The 17,057-nt window shown below is 38.4% G+C and overlaps 1 protein-coding gene across 3 annotated transcripts in view; it reads right to left on the bottom strand.

Annotated features, from left to right (window-relative positions):
- The window catches only part of LOC122563274 (bcl-2 homologous antagonist/killer-like), a 44,719-nt gene that overhangs the window by 23,025 nt on the left and 4,637 nt on the right, over nt 1–17,057 (bottom strand). For all 3 annotated transcript variants that reach the window (XM_087973662.1, XM_043716957.2, XM_087973663.1), the window contains exon 2: nt 12,351–12,479. In XM_087973662.1, coding sequence (XP_087829788.1) covers nt 12,351–12,444 — 94 coding nt within the window. In that variant the 5' untranslated portion in view covers nt 12,445–12,479. The remainder of the gene's footprint in view (nt 1–12,350; nt 12,480–17,057) is intronic.

The raw sequence follows: 17,057 nt of genomic DNA, 5'->3' as shown, positions 1-17,057 counted from the left end.
AATGCCAATTTTTGAGTAACCATATTAGAAAGGGGGTATCAATAACCACTTGGGACATACTAACAAAAGCCAGTACTGATTTGTTAAGGGAATAAGGTATTTAATTACTAGAAGTTATCAATTTTGAGATACCTTATCGATGTAAATAAGAAGATATGCATATCAAATCATGATGTTCAGCAGACACCTGAGAGAAACTGAAAGCATTATGTAAATATATTCATCCATACCTGAAGGGCCAATACAACTGTACTTCAAAAAAAAGGTTATTCAAAGCAAGCTGTATTTTTTTTTTAACTTCGCTTGTTTGATGAATGGCCAAGGACATAGCCAACATTTAAAATCCATTTCCAAATTGCAGTGAACCAAAAGTTCAATTTACTGAAAAATATTACTGTACAAGACTAAAAAACCCACAAGCTTTTCTGCAGCAAACTGTGGTCACTATGCTTCAAGTCCAGTACAAGTAGCAATTAGCCTTCTTTCACTGCTGAGACAAACTAATTCAGAAATTAAGTATATCTGCAACAGGAGAATAGTATTCTGGCTAGTCAAGTTGCATATGCAATTCAGTATATTCATCAAACAAGAGGATTTATCATAAATTTAATAATTGAAAGGGTAGTACATACAAAAATAAATGAGCAACTTGCAAGCTGTTTCTGTTGCGAACTTAATGACAAGCAAATAAATCAGATTTCAAATTGTAAAGAAAAAGGTATCAAGAGATCCATTGCTTTTATCTCTCTACACAATCTTGAACACATTGACCTGCTTTACTTTCATAGCATTTGATGATTGTGCTCAAGACAGTAGACATTCTGGACAGTGAAGGACCAATTCAAGATGTTATAATATACATTTTCTTCTGCAGTGATATTAGATAGCTCGAACTCTTGCAACACCCAAAAAAGCAAAACATGGTAATGTCGGTCCAGTGAAGAGAGAAAATACAGGGAGTGGGATCTAGAATATTTTAGAATGGTTTCAGGGAATTTAGCATGATTAGATTGGAGAAGGCTGGGTTATCATCTTTGGAGCATTTAAAATAGATGTATAAGATTATGACATATTTGAATAAAGGTACTCACAAAAGCTAATCTCATTCATTGATGATTACAAGGACTAAGTGACATTGATACAAGAGATGCGATAGGAATTAAGCAACAGCTTTTATATTTATTACGCAGGTTGATATTAACCTGGAACCTGCTGCCGCCGAAGTAGTTGTTGGAGATGGAAGCAACAGTTCAAAGGGAAACTGAATAGTCACAAACAAAATAAATTGTTACGCTAAAGGGATGAAACTGATTGGACTTTTCTACAGAGAGACGTGGCATAGACTTGATTATTTCATGATCTTCTTCTATAAGCAGCATAAGCATATGGTAAAGTATTGACTGATAATTTGCAGGTGAGCTAACAGTTGACTCTCAAATTGTTAGACAATATTTGGATAAATGACATGGAGCCAGATCTTAATTGGATTTTTTGAGAGCTCAGAATTTAAAAATGTTTGGCTACAAAGTCACTAGACGTTCAAGCTGGTGCACAGCAAGAGCACCAGGGCTTTTGGGATCAAGTAAATCACATCAAAAATCAAAAAGATTTAAGAAATAACAAAGAGCAAGATTTGCCTTTCATAGAAAACCTTTTTTACAGCAAAATCTGGGTCATAATTTCCCCAAGGGCTTAAATCAATTAGTAAACTGTCAACTAAACCATAACCACTTCTTAAAGTACCCAAGTTTACCTCCAACCACTTAATATAAACAGCAACAAGATTTTGGCCCTTCAGTAGAAACTGTCCACAATTTGGCAATCACGTTATTGCCAATTTGCGTTGACAAATGCACATTATACCTGAACACCCCGTAAGAAGAAAATTCTAAGGGAAATGCAATACCATAAAAATGCATAGGCCAAAGAATAGGAGAATCCCATAATTCGTGGTATGCAGATTTTGCATATAAAATTTTTAAGTGTTGGAAGTCTCACAGCATGTGAAAGGCCACTATGTTTAATGCACTAACAATCAGAACCTTAATCCATGAAATGTCAACTCTACGTTTTTCTCTCAAGATGCCAGCAAATCAGAATACTTACGACTAAGAAATAGAGGAACAGGAGTAGGCCATTCGCCAAACACCCTAACCCACCCTGAAAACCTCCGCCATTCAATTCAATCACGGCTGATCTGACATTTCTCACGTCCACTTTCTGCCCTTGCCCATAACCTTTAACCATAACCATAATCAAAAATCTCGCTCAGCATTAAATGCAAGAACTCTGCCCCCATATTTGTGTAGCAAGATGTTCCAAGGAGACACAACCCTCAGAAGACGTTCCTCATCTCAGTCTTAAATTGGCACCCCTTCATTCGGAGACAATGCTCTCTCGTCCTAAACTCTCAGGTGGGGAAACATCCTGTCAGCATTTACCCTGCCAAGCCCCTTAAGAATCCTATGTTTCAGTAAGGTCACCTCTCATTCATGCCAACCAGATATCCTAAATTAATCTAGTCCCATTTGCCAGCATTTGGCCCATATCCCTCTAAACTCTTCCTATTCATCTAGCCATTCAGATGCCTTTTAAATGTTGTAATTGTACCAGCCTCCATCACTTCCTGTGGCAGCTCATTCTATACACGCACCATCCTCTGCATGAAAAATGCGACCCTTAGTTCCCTTTTATATCTTTCCCCTCACCTTAAACCTATGCCCCTCTAGTGTTGGACTCTGCTACTCTGGGGAAAAGAGCTTTGCTATGCACCCTACCCATACCCTCATGATTTTATAAAATCTCTGTAAAGGTCACCCCTGAGCCTCTGACACTTCAGTCTATTCAGCCTCTCCTTAAAGCTTAAACCTTCCAGTACCTGCAACATCCGAGTTAAACTTTGCTGAACCCTTTCAAAGTTTAATAACCTCTTTCCCATAGCAGGGAGACCAGAATTGAATGCAGTGTTCCAAAAGTGGCCTAACCAATGCCCTGTACAGCTACAGCATGATATCCCAACTCCTACATTCAATGCACTGGTCAATAAAGGCAAAATGTTCCAAATGCATTCTTCGCTACCCTATCTACCCATGACCTTCAAGGAACCATGAACTAGCACCCCAAAGTCTCTGTTCAGCAACACTTCCCAGGGCCCTACCAATGAGTGTAGAAGCCTGCCCTGATTTGCCTTACCAAAATGCAACACCTCCCACACATTTATCTGGATTTAACTCCAACAAAAATCCTTCCCTCATTGGCCAAACTGACCAAGGGAGATATACTCTGAAGTAATCTTCTTAACTTCCCGCTACAGCTCCAACTTCGGTGTCATCTGCAAACCTACTAGGCATACCTCCTATATTCACATTCAAATCATTTGTATAAATGACTAAAAACAATGGACCCAGCAGCAAGCCTCGCAGGACATTGCTGGTCACAGGCATCCAGTCCAGAAAACAACCCTCCAAAATCTCCTTTGAAACCAATTTTGCATCCAAATGGTTAGTTCTCCCTGTATTCCATGGGATCTCACCTTGCGAATTAGTCAACCATGTGGAACTTTGTCCAACATCTTTAAGTCCATATGGACAACATCCACCACTCTGTCTTCATCAATCCTCTTCCTTACTTCAAAAAGATCAAGTGAGGCATAAATTCCCATGTACAAAGCCATGATGACTATCCCTAATCAGTCCTTGCCTTTCAAAACACACGTAGATTCTGTACCTCAGAATCCCCTCCAACAACGTACCCACCACCGATGTCAGGCTAATCGGTCTATTGTTACCTAGCTTTTCCATACAACCTTTCTTAAATAATGGCACATTAATCACTCCCCAGTTTTCTAGCACTTCATCTGTGGCTATCAATGATACAACTATCTCAGAAATCTCAATCCAGATTCCCACAAAGCTCTGGGACCTGATCAGGTCCTGGGGTACTAACCACCTTATGCTTTTAAGACATCCAGCACCACCTCCTCTGTAGTATGGACACTAAGATATCACTATTTATTTCTCCAAGTTCTCTAGCTTCCATATCCTTTTCCACAGTAAAGACAGACACAAAATACTCGCTTAGTATATGACCCATCTCCTGCTGTCCCACACATTTCAGTTACTCTTTTGCCTTGAATCTCTTTAGATTCTCCTTATCCCTATTTTACTAAATCCTTTCACATCCCCTTTTTCGTCTCCTGATTTTGCCCTTATACTTCAAGAGGTTCACTCGATCCCAGCTGTCTATACTTGCCATATGCCTCCTCCTGTCTTGACCAGAGCGTCAATTTCTCTAAATCATCCAGCATTCCCTACATGTATCAGCTTTGCCCTTCACACTAAGAGGAATATACTACATCTGGACTCTTGTTATCTCATTTTTGGAGACCTCCCACTTTCCAAACACCCATTTATCCGCAAATCATAAACAATCATAGAAGCCCTATAGTGTGGAAACAGGCCATTTAGCCCATCAGGTCCACACCAACCCTCCAAAGTGTGACCCATTCCCTTACCTTATTACTCTATATTTCCCCTGACTAATGCACCTAACCTACACATCCTTGAACATAATGGGCAATTTAGCATGGCCAACTTGCCTAACCTGCACATCTTTTGACTATGGGAAGAAACCGGAGAATCCAGAGGAAGCCCACATAGACATAGAGAATGTGCAAACTCCACTTGGACAGACAGTCACCCAAGGCTGGAATTGAACCCGGGTCTCTGGCGCAGTGGGGCAGCAGTGCTAATCTCTGAGCCACTTTGCCTCCATAGTCTCTCCCAATTAGCTTTTCTTGCCTAACACTGTCAAGATTGGCCTTCCTCCAATTCAGAACTTCAACTTTAGATCCAGTCTATCTTTTTCCATCACGATTTTAAAACTAATAGAATCATGATCACTGGCCCCAAAGTGCTCGCCCACTGACACCTCAATAATTTGCACTTCCTTATTTTTCAAGAGAAGGTCAAGTTTTGCTCCTTCTCTAGTAGGTTAATCCACATACTGAAGAAAATTTTCTTATACACACTTAAATTCCTCTCCATCCAAGCCTTTAACAATTTAGCAGTTCTAGTCTATGTTTGGACAGTTAAAGTCCTCAACCATTGCAACCCAATTTACTTATAGATATCTGAGATCTCCTTAGAAATTTGCTTCTCAATTTCCCACTGACTACTGGGGAGCCTACAATACAATCCCAATAATGTGACTATCCCTTTCTGATTTCTCAGTTCCATCCAAACAATTTCATAGAGGATATTCCTCGGAATACATCCAAAGTACAACCGAATGTTATCCCTAATCAAAAAGGCCACTTTACTTCTCTCTCTTCCCACGACCCCCAACCCCCTCCTATTTTTAGCATCTATATCCTAGAATTCTGATGAGTAGAGTCTCAATCTGTTTAATCTTTGCTCCTAAGACAAATCCTCCATACCAGTTATCATGTTAGTGAACATTGTCTGAACTGCTTTAAATTAAATATTAAATAACAGGAGCAATATTGCTTACCGCACTCCAGATGTGGTGTCACCAGCACCTTGTGAAGTTGCAGTTAGACTTCCGTACTCTTATAATCTGACCTCCTTGAAATAAAGGGCTAACATTTCATTAACCTTCCTGATAAGCTGAACTTGTGTGCTAGCTTTGTGTTTCATGCACAAGTATCAAAGTCCTTTTGTGTCACAGCAACCTGCAGTTTTTCTCCATTTAAATGATACTGCTCTTTTGTTCTCTCTTCCAAAATTAACTTCTTATTCCCCCACATTAGACTCCATTTGCTAACATTTTGCCCACTTATTTAACCTATCAGTACCTCTGTTTGCACCCCTTTTGCAACCTGCCTTATTTTTGCGCTGTCTGAAAATCTGACAAGAGTACATATACACCCTTCCTGCAAGTCATAAGATATATATTGTAAACAGTTCCCAGTGATCTCCGCGGAACCCCAATGGTCACAGGTCACCAACGTGAAAAAGAACCTCACTATTTCCTGCCCATTAGCCAATTCTCTTTCCATGTCAATGTACTAACTCCAATACCGAAGGCTCTTATCTATGACAACTTTTTGTAAAGTATCTTGTCGAAAGCTTTCTGGAAGTGCAAACACAACATCTACTGGCTCCCCTCTATCCACTCTGGTTTAGACGTCCTCAAAACTGTCGTCATTTGCTCCAAGTATGATGGTATGGCAAAAAAATAGCATAAAAGTCAAAGTCTAATACAGCATTTTCATATTGTAAATATCAATTCTTTGTGTAGTTATTGTCAAGTACACAGTATTAAGACGCAATGGATAATTCAAGTCTTAATCAGAAGGCACAAAAGATTAGCACAAAAGGAATTTCACTGACCATCATCTTACCACCACAATAATACTAAAGGAAGTCCACGCTGATGAATATCTACTTTCTAAACTTGGTGTCAACTGCAAGATGATTTAGATGTGAAATAGACCAGCTTTACTTGGTTTCAAAAAAGAAAGCACACCAAATCCATACCAATACTATTCTACTTGACATCAGTGCAATCTTTTTTATTACCTACACTGAAGTCTAACAACTAGGCCACAAAACATCAATCAATAAGGAATACAATTGAACAGTATCATTTCACTTAGGGCTTTCACAGAATACTGCATAAGGAAGTCTTTCATATTGTCTACCCTTCACATTTTCTAAAAGCCAAAGGTTAGCAGATGGTTAGCTAAACTGCCACTCCACTCAAACAACCAAGATATGCTTGGAAAAGCAGAATCTCAATTATGTTTGAGGTTGTGTGCATGCACAACCTTTAGGCAACATGAATGATGATTCAAAATTACAGATATTTCTGTCAAAAGGAAATTAGTAAGCACCAAGGAAACTATATTTCATCAAGGTTGAGATGAATGAAGAGGAGAAAAAAAAAGATCATTTGAACACAATGCAGCACATCCTCAAATACAATTCAGTGCAAACAGTAAAAATGACACATTTGCACAGACGACTATTAAGCCACAATTATTAAAACTGGATCAGTAAATATTAGCTATTTTGACCAGAATGCTCAGTTTTGCAGTTGTACCCAAGTTCATACTGATTTAAGTGGATACTTGGATTTCCTCAACATTTGATACGTAGCGTGGCAATGTCTGAAACTAAATCATTCAAAGGGGATTCAATTCCAACATGAAGAATGCTGATTCAAAATACCTAAATATTTTGTGTCCATCTAGCATAAAGGGTATAGAAAAATATTGCAATCTAAAAATGTAATGGAGTCAACTACCCCACTGGGTTTACTTGATTGCTCACAGAATAACCAGTCCATTAACATTAGTAAGAGGTTATATTTGTTTATCAAGTTTGTGTAGACTTAGCTTTTATTTTGCTGGTGGCTGCATTTGGGTGGGTGACATGCTTCAGTCAGACTCAAGACGTAGTAAAGAGAAGAAACACAAAACAAATCAAAATAGAATACAGAAGGGTGGTAGGCAAAACCATCCCCAAATGACAAACCTAGGAAAAACCCAAAAAACATTTTCCTGATAAAATGAAAAAGAATTGGTGCAGAGCTATTCAGCATGTGCTTGCTGGTGACATGAGCCCAGCAGCAATACACATGAATGGAGCAGCAGTTAAGAAAGTATGTGACAGCAGGGTGCTAACCGGTGACTGAAAGATAGCTGTGGGCGTACAGGGAGATGGCAAGGGAGAAAGAGAATGGCTTTAAACTTTTTAACAAATGGGCTAACTGGGATTGGAGAGGTAATAAGGTAATGAAATTCTTGCAAAGCAATGTGTAATATCTAGATTAAGACAGCATATATTGAGGAGCTGTTGTACTTGCCAAAATTACTTTGTGGATCCTACATAATGAGCAATGCAAATTTTAAATCTGAGATTTAAAATCCAAAACAAAAAATTTACAGCAGATGCTGGAACCTGTACTGAAAACAACAAATACTGGAGACCCATAGCCAGTAAGACAGCATCCATGGAGAGAGAGCAAGGTAACGTCGAGTCTAGATGACGAGGTAACAACTGTCTGGTTAAGGTGTCCCAGATTTCTTAATATGCGTGGAAACCCATTAGTTATGCCCTCTCCAATCTTTAATGGTGTTTAAGGTAGTTCAGGAGACTGTATGTTAGTTACTGAGTATTAAGAAGATTTGTATGTTAGTTATTTTGAAAAAGGTTTTGTCACGACTTATGCCGGTTGTCTTTCACCAATTTAAGAGGGAGGCAATGGCCTAGTGGCAGTATCGCTGGACTCTTAATCCAGAGACCCAGATAATGTTCTGGGGAGCCAGCTTCGATGGCAAATGGTGGAATTTGATTTCAATACTAACAATCTGATGATGACCATGAGCCCATTGCCAATTGTTGGAAAAAACCCATCTGGGTCACAAATGCCCTTTAGAGAAGGAAACTGCCATCTTTACCTGGTCTGGCCTACATGTGACTCCAGACTGACAACAATGTGGTTGGCTCTGAACTGCCCTCAGGGCAATTAGGGATGGGCAACAAATGCTAGTTAGCCAGCGACACCCTAATTCTGTGTTTGAATAAATTACATACTTCTCTGGTTCTAAAAATTCCCTACACACTAATTTCCTGAAAATAATTTAATTCAATCAATCATGCAGGACCTAATGCTAAATTTCTAATTAGTAAACATTTTGGAAAAGCATGGGCTAATTTCCATGCATTTTATGTAGATTTTTCTAGAAATAAAATCTACATTAACAAGAAATTAGTGCTGTGGATTTACATTTAATGATGAGTTGTATAGTACTGACTTTTTTGATGAAACCTTCTAACCCTGTTCCTGAGAGTGTCTAACTTTCCCCAGTCAATACTCTTACAGAAGACATTGCCATTATCTGACTGCATCACCTAATTAATTTAGCTTTTTATTAATTTTCATGGGATCTGAGTATTGCTGCCAAGGTCAGCATATGCTACCCATCCTAATTGTGCTTGAACAGACAAGCTTGCTAAACCATTTCAGAGAGCAGTTAAGATTCAAGAAGCACATTGCTGTGGGCCTGGAGTCATACGTTGGTCAGTCTGAGGAAGGATGGCAGATTTCCTTCCATGAAGGACAAATGTCTGAATGAGTCATTGAGATTGAACTATAGTCTCTGTAAACCATAAAGCAATCCATTAGAAAATCTCAAGCAACCCTCAATCAGAAAAGTAATTGTTTCATCCTCTGCTCACCAGTGCTTGAATGTCATTCAATTATTTTATGTAAACTGCTAGACACTCAAAGTAAGTGAGTTTTCAGCACAGGAGGTTCCCAGTATCTTAGAAAATACTAATGATGAATTTGTACAAGTGGATCACTGTCCATTGCATATAGTCACAAAAAAACCCCACTGATCTGTATTTCCAACAATCCAGGTATTTGCAAGTGCATACCAAAATATCTTAAGGCTCTTATCATTCCACACCAAATTCTTTTCACTATTCTCTTTTCCAAATTTACTATTTCATATTTCTTTCTCAATGTTCATTTTGAGAACTATATTTCTGGATTTTTCAGCAGTTTCCCATTTTAGTTAAATCTCAAATTGTTACCAAGCTTCCTCAGAGTGCCAACATGTAAATCTAGAAAGCCCAAAACAGATCTCAGAAGGCACCAGCCGTATAAACCCAATCCATAAGATCATTTTGGTTTTCTGTTCTCCAGCTACTTATAGAATTACATTGTTTCTAATATCAATGTCTTCGTTTTCAATTTGCTGCAACTTATCAAACACCTTCTGAAAATTCACAAACATCCACAAAACTTTTTATTTGCACACTAACATTTTGAAAAAATGTTCAAGTTAATAAGTCAGGCACAATCTACCTTTTATAACTCAAAATGCAGAATATCTCAGATTAGCCCATACCTTTCCAACTACAAATGCACCGATATAAAAACATTTAATTTCCTGGTTTATCCTGGTCATTCTGATATTAGGTGAAAAATAGCTTAGGCTCATTGGTTTTAAAAACTGAAGTTGAAAGCTCACGAGTGTTCAATGCTGAAGCCCACTCATGAATACGGGACAAAAACCAGAACAAGAAAAGGTGAGCAACATACATTGCACTGGACCAAAGGTTGCGAAATTAACCCTGTATAGTATATCATATGTACATGACCCTGCAGGCTTGTCACTACACAGGGACTTTAATGACTTAGTACTGGCACTTTTTTTTGAGTCATGTCCCAAATAAACATAAATAGAAACAAGTGTGAAGAAAGTGGCTTTTTCCTTAAACTATACCATTTGATAAAGGACAGTTACTAAACACATTCAAACTTTCTATTTTGCCAACCCAGAAAAAGGCAGAAATAGATCATATTGAATGAACAAAGGAAAACTATTGGCATATATCACCATGGATATCCTAAATATCTCGTGCGCTTAAAGGCAACAGAACTTGTAGCAGACACATTATTGGTGTTCTACAAATATTACAGAAGCGTGACAAAACACAAATTAGGGGACACTTTTAACATGTGTTATGAAGATGTGGGTGTACTATAAGAGAGTTAAAGGCAGCAGAACTACCGGACACAGCACCAAGTGTTCCCACTGAGGCAACAATGTAACACTTGCTCAAACAACTCAATTAGCTCATTGTCTGGAAACAAATTCAAATTCAGCCAGTTTAAATTATACCCCAAAAAATATCAAACTCCAATCCAGTTTGAATTTAGTATATTGACAATCGTAAAAGCCAATCCTGTGCTTTGATGGTGGAAGACTGGGAAAAATTGAACAGCTGACAGAAGAACTGACAAGCCCAGCATGTAAGCCTACTGCCTGAAAATAGCTGTCCTAAAAGTTACTTTTCGATCAGTAACCTGTGACGCATAAATTCCTAAGAAGGAAAGACAACACAAGATGATCCGAATAGAAGAACGAAAGCTGCCTGATTTTGAGATAAGAAGTGTTCTTTCGTAAATCTTAATTGGGAATTTTATCGGACTAGTATTATACAAGGGAAGGTAAAAGATAGGTTAGAGCAAGAAATTGTAAATAGTGGTTAGTTAATTATTCTCTGTTATACTTTAAATAATTCTTGGCCACTCAAATTTTTACAGATTACTGCATGGGATAAATCTTTTCTGTGTTGCTGATTTAAAATTTTGCAGGAAGGTTTACCCTGTGTCGTAACACATATCCCTTGGAGACATTTTTATAAAGTCTTCAAAAAGGATCTCCTTGTGCAGAAGCATGTTGTAAGGTGTTTGCCACAGTACATAGTCAATGAAATATCAAATCAGCCTTGAGATGTTTATGGATGGTAAAAGGACATTCAAAGGTTCAGCAGGCCAACGTTAACTAAATTAACTAAAGTTAAAAGCTGCATTGAAGGGAAAATTGAACGGGTTGCACATCCCCTTGTCCATTTAAGACGAGATGGTGACAAAAACCACAGCTATCTGTGCATAAATTTTCCTTTGAGGTTATGATTTGGAGATGCTGGTATTGGACTGGGGTATACAAAGTTAAAATTCACACAATACCAGGTTATAGCCCGAGAGGTTTATTTGGAAGCACTAGCTTTTGGAGCACTGCTCCTTCATCAGATGGCTGTGTTTATGAGTTTTAATGCTATGCTATGAGAAAAGGTATGAGTTTTAATGAACCTAATTTTTTTTTAGTAAGTACACTTAATACAGTTTGTCTAGAATATGCATCCATACTAGGAATCTTAGAACAATATCATCTCAGTTCGAAACTCTAGATTAGCGTATATACACTTAGGAAGGCCAAGCAATTAGTAAATCCAAAATATTCATAACTATTGTTTGCTAAATAGGGATGAGCCTTGTATGAGCAGAAGGGAGATATGCAGGAGAATGCAAGTTTCTTCTCTCCCCTTTATAAATGCAACGGTCTGTTTTACTGTCTGGATGGATAATAATGGCCACTGTTACTTTGCAGTTACCATCTTTCATGCATCAGTCTAGCCAACAAACAGCATATTATCAAGTGAAGAAAGGCAGACAAACTGTTGTGAACACATGGGAACTAAATGCTCAGATATTTTCTGCAAATCAGAAATGGTCTGTGGGATGACATATGAACAGTACATAAACCTGTCATTTCAACAGTTAGATCTCAAACCCCACAGAAGACAGAATATATCATAAAACATTATTTTTCATGCATATTTAAAATCATACGACCAGAATATAATATAAAACATTTGGTTCTAACTGCTTACCACATGGACTTTTGTGAAGCATGTCATTTTTTCATGTCTCCTTTACTTCAATTAAGGTATTCAGACATTTTTCTTCCAACAGAAGTATTTTTTAGGATTCACAATTGTTTTGATTACCAAAAGACTAACACTCACCTGTTACTGGTCTTGATGGGCGCCTACAACGCTTCTTATGCAGGTTAGCTGGGTTTGTTTTGAAAGGGTTTTCATCACCGCCACCTGAAGCCATGGTACAACCCAAATGACTGCAATCAGTCAGTCAATCTACAAGCACAAAGATTATAAATCAACATTCAACATAAGCAAGAGTTAATCTCCCACCAAAACCCTCACCCCATACTCTAAGGAAGAGGCCTTATGAGCAAAAATACAAAGTTAAAATAATCTTCACATGGGATATTACAGATATAAAACTTATACACACACACAGGCAGTATCAGGGACGATATGTTATTTCAAATCAAGAGTATTTTAGGAAGATTGACCCTTTTAAAAAAAGGTCAAGCTATTTACAACTCAAAAATATCCCACAAGCTATATTAACTGTTGTCTAATGCTTTCAGCATCTTTGCAGGCATGATATCCCTGACCTTTCAAACATTAACTGCTACCAAAGGCATTAAAAAGAAGAGTTAATTTAGTAAACATATTTAACAGCAGATTATCTCATCTCTTTAATCTTAACAGTAAACTTTTTTTTCATCCATTGGAATCCTATACAACGATATAATGACTCTTGAGGCTCAGTGGTAGTGTCCCTTACTACTGAGTCAGAAGGTCTGGATCAAGTTCCATTTGCACTAGAGGTGTGTCCTAACACGTCAGAACACGTTAATTTGAATCAATGAAGTGACTCCCATCAACAATTATTCTGTATCACTGGGCTCTTGACAGATCTTGAAAAATGTGTCTTGACTGAAATGTATCACTCAACCTTAGAAAATTCTGTTAAGAATAGGAGAAAAGGTTATGGCGAAGATGGGTTGTTCTGGTTGTCCAACCTGTCACAAAACTGAACATCGCAGTATAATGACTCAAAGAAGTCACTTCAATGTTGAATATATAATGAATCAGAATGACAGCCAAATTTAGATGCAAATGCACAGCAGGTTTCTTTTATAGTTTAGTTGGCAGCAGCATCTTGAAACTGCACTGCAATATATAAAAACTGTAAAGTCATTCACCTTGATCAGCAAATTCCCCAAGTTACACATCACTTAGACTGTCATTAGTGCAAGACCTCAAAACCCTTCCCTAATAACCACTGTGTGTGAATTTTAAAAAAATCTTTCATAGAATGTGTGTGTCACTAGCTGGGCCAGCATTTACTAATCAATCCTATCAGCCATTTAAACTGATGGGTTGCAAAAGCCTTTTCACAGAGGCAGTAAGAGGCAATCACATTGTCAAGTGTCTGGAGTCACATGCAGTCCAAAGCAGGTAAGGATGACAGATTTCCTTCCCTAAAGGATAGCAAAGCAAATGGGTTTTTACAATAATCAACCATGGTTACAAGACTGACATTAGACTAAGCTGAAAAATGTGTTGCTGGAAAAGCGCAGCAGGTCAGGCAGCATCCAAGAAGAATCAATGTTTCGGGCATAAGCTGAAACGTCGATTCTCCTGTTCCTTGGATGCTGCCTGACCTGCTGCGCTTTTCCAGCAACACATTTTTCAGCTCTGATCTCCAGCCCTCACTTTCTCCTCCTTACATTAGGCTAACCTGCAATACCAGATTTTCACTGATTCAAATTTCACCAACTAACACGGTGGGATTTGAGCCATAGCAATAGCCTGGGTGCCTAGAATGCCACTGACTGCACCTATTGGTTTAAAGTATTTCACAACCACCTATTGGAGACAAGTAACAGATATTGGTAGCAATGGAGGTGGTGGAGAGAATGCATGTTCACTTTAGAACGAATGGATAAAATAGATAGTGCTGTTCCAGTAATGATAAAGGTAGAACATGGGTTGGCTATTCTTCCACATGACAATTTCCAACTTCAGTCATATCAAAAGTTGGACGAAACATGGATGATGCTGCTGTCCAGAATGCCATTCGCCTCCCCTATTTACACACATCCACATATGTGGTTCCAGAACTACAGAAAGTTTGTCCTCGAAGAAAGTTAGCACAATGGTGAATGGTTCCCTGCCCAAACCAAAAATGTAAAAAGCAAGAGAGGATAATTAGTCCCATAGTTTTTCAGCTCAAATTCAAAGCCCATTTTGGACTCCAAGGTAATCAGGTGGGAAAGGAGAGTAAAGATGCAGGGCCACATCTAATCTGCATAACTGGTAGTCAGGTCAAGAACTGTACGAGCTTCCCATTTCTACATCTGCACTTGAGCAGATTTTTCACACATTTTCTTTAAATAAGCCAACTTTGCAAACCAAGGCTTTAATTATGCCCTTAAAACTAAAAGTTGTCAATTCTGCTTACATTTTTAATTTCCTCCACTTCCATCCAAACAATGGTCACAACTAATGCAAAGTTACTTCATTATTAGAACATGTGTAGTACTTATAAATTATACTGTGCTGGTTTTCCATCTAATTTAATGATCACCATGAGCAAATCCAATAACCAGTGACTCCACTCTAACTGGACATGACAACAGGTTGTGGTAACTGACAAAATTCAACACAAGAAATAGGCCAGTTGAACTTGTTCTGTCAATACAAATACATGAAAAGGAAAATTATGCCATCCAATCCTTCAAGTTTGCTCCAGCATTTAGTGAAATCATAGATGACCTTCATTTAACCTCAGCTGTACATTCCTTTGGATCCCCAATAATCTTTTATCCCCTTGTAATCAATTATCCCTTAAAAATATTTAAAGACTCTGCATCTATTGCCCTTTGAAGGAGAAAGTTAAAAATCACAACACGAAATTATTGTCCAACAGTTTAGATTAGAGTGGTGCTGGAAAAGCACAGCAGGTCAGGCAGCATCCAAGGAGCAGGAAAAATCAATGTTTCGGGCAAAAGACCTTCATCAGGAATAGGAATATTCCTGATGAAGGGCTTTTGCTTGAAACGTCGATTTTTCCTGCTCCGCTTTTCCAGCACCACTCTACTCCAGAATCTGGTTTCCAGCATCTGCAGTCCTTGTTTTTACCTGGTTGATTTTAACCCTACTGCGAATCCTCTTGCAAGGATGCCTGCCTTGAAGAAGTTTTCCTCCTCTCTCTACAAGTATCTCAGCGAGTCTCTCTCTCACTGCAATCCCCAGGTCATCTCCTCTGCCCTGAAGCTGTTGAACCATGTCCTGAAAAGCTCTATTCCTGATGAAGGGCTTTTGCCCGAAACGTCGATTTTCCTGCTCCTCGGATGCTGCCTGACCTGCTGAGCTTTTCCAGCACCACTCTAATCTAAACTCTGGTTTCCAGCATCTGCAGTCCTTGTTTTTATCTATTGCCCAACAGGTTTAATTGGAAGCACTAGCTTTCAGAGCACTGTTCCTTCATCAGGTGATTATGCCCGACGAAGGAGCAGTGCTCTGAAGGCTAGTGCTTCCAAATAAACCTGTTAGACTAGAACCTGGTGTCATGTGATTTTAACTTTGTCCACCCCAGTCCCTCCACATTATGACTTTTGAAGGATGGAATTTCAAATAAGCACAACCTTCAAAAAATATTTCCTCATCTGTTTCAAATGGGCTTATTTTAAAACTGTGGCCCCTTCGTTCATGACTTTCCCACAAAAGAAAACATCTTTTCAAAATGCACCGAGTTAACTCAAGATCCTAAGTGTCAATTAAATAACTTCCGACTGTTCTAAACTCCAAAGGATACAAGCCTGACCTTTCTAACCTTTCCTCAAAGCAATCCACTCATTCCACGTATTAGTTTTGAAACCTTCTCTGAACTGTTTCCAATGCATTAACATCCTTCCCCAAGTAGAGTGACCAGTACTATACACAATACCACAGATGCAGTATCACCAATGTTCTGTATAACTGAAGCATAATCTCCCTACTCTGGCATTCAATTTTCCTTGAAATGGAAAACATTCTATTAGCTTTCCTGATTACCTGCTATTCCTGCACACTTTGGTGATTGATACATGAGAATGCCTAGATCTCTCGGCATCTCAGATGTCTGCAACGTCTCACCATTAAGATATGCTTATTTATTACTGTCAAAGTGGACAATTTTGCATTTTCCCATACTGTACTCCATTTTCCAGACCTTTGCCCAAAAACAAGCTTTATTCCTTTGTATGCTGCTTATACCATCTTCACAAATCACTTTGCTGCCCATTTTTTGTCATCAAATTACCATACCTTTGATTTCTTCATCCAAACTCTTTCTATGAACTGTAAAGAGTTGATGCCTAGTACCAACCTGCAGCACACATGAGACTATGACAGCCTGGAAAAAAAATCATTTATACCTACTCTCTACTTCCTGCTAGCGAGCCAATTTTCTATCAACGCCAATGTTATCTCTTTACACATGAGCTCTTAGTTCACAAAGAATCATGGATGTTCATGGGCTTCAACTCCACTTGTCAAATCACTTCATATCCCACAAAAATTTGTCTGTCCCAGACTTAAACATATTCAATGATTCAACATCCAGAACTCTATCAGATCAATGATCTGCCATCTATTAACTCAACATCTTAATCTACCTGCCACAAGGTCAGTGTATTTTTAAAGATATTTAAATGCAACTAGCTCCATTGCTTCTTTAAACAGTTTGACACGCAAAACTGAATATTCAGTTCTTCCAACTCCAAGTGTTTAGAACAGTCAGCCATATAAACAATATACTCCTGTAACCACTGGAATGAAACTGTACATTGGTTTAAAAAATGCAGTATATACTCA

The sequence above is a fragment of the Chiloscyllium plagiosum genome, unplaced genomic scaffold, assembly GCF_037043375.1.
Source record: "Chiloscyllium plagiosum isolate Xiang-an unplaced genomic scaffold, Cpla_swu_hap1 HiC_scaffold_26, whole genome shotgun sequence".
Lineage (NCBI taxonomy): Eukaryota > Metazoa > Chordata > Chondrichthyes > Orectolobiformes > Hemiscylliidae > Chiloscyllium > Chiloscyllium plagiosum.
The sequence above is the reverse complement of the archived record's forward strand: the minus strand, read 5'-3'. Positions and strand labels throughout refer to the sequence as shown.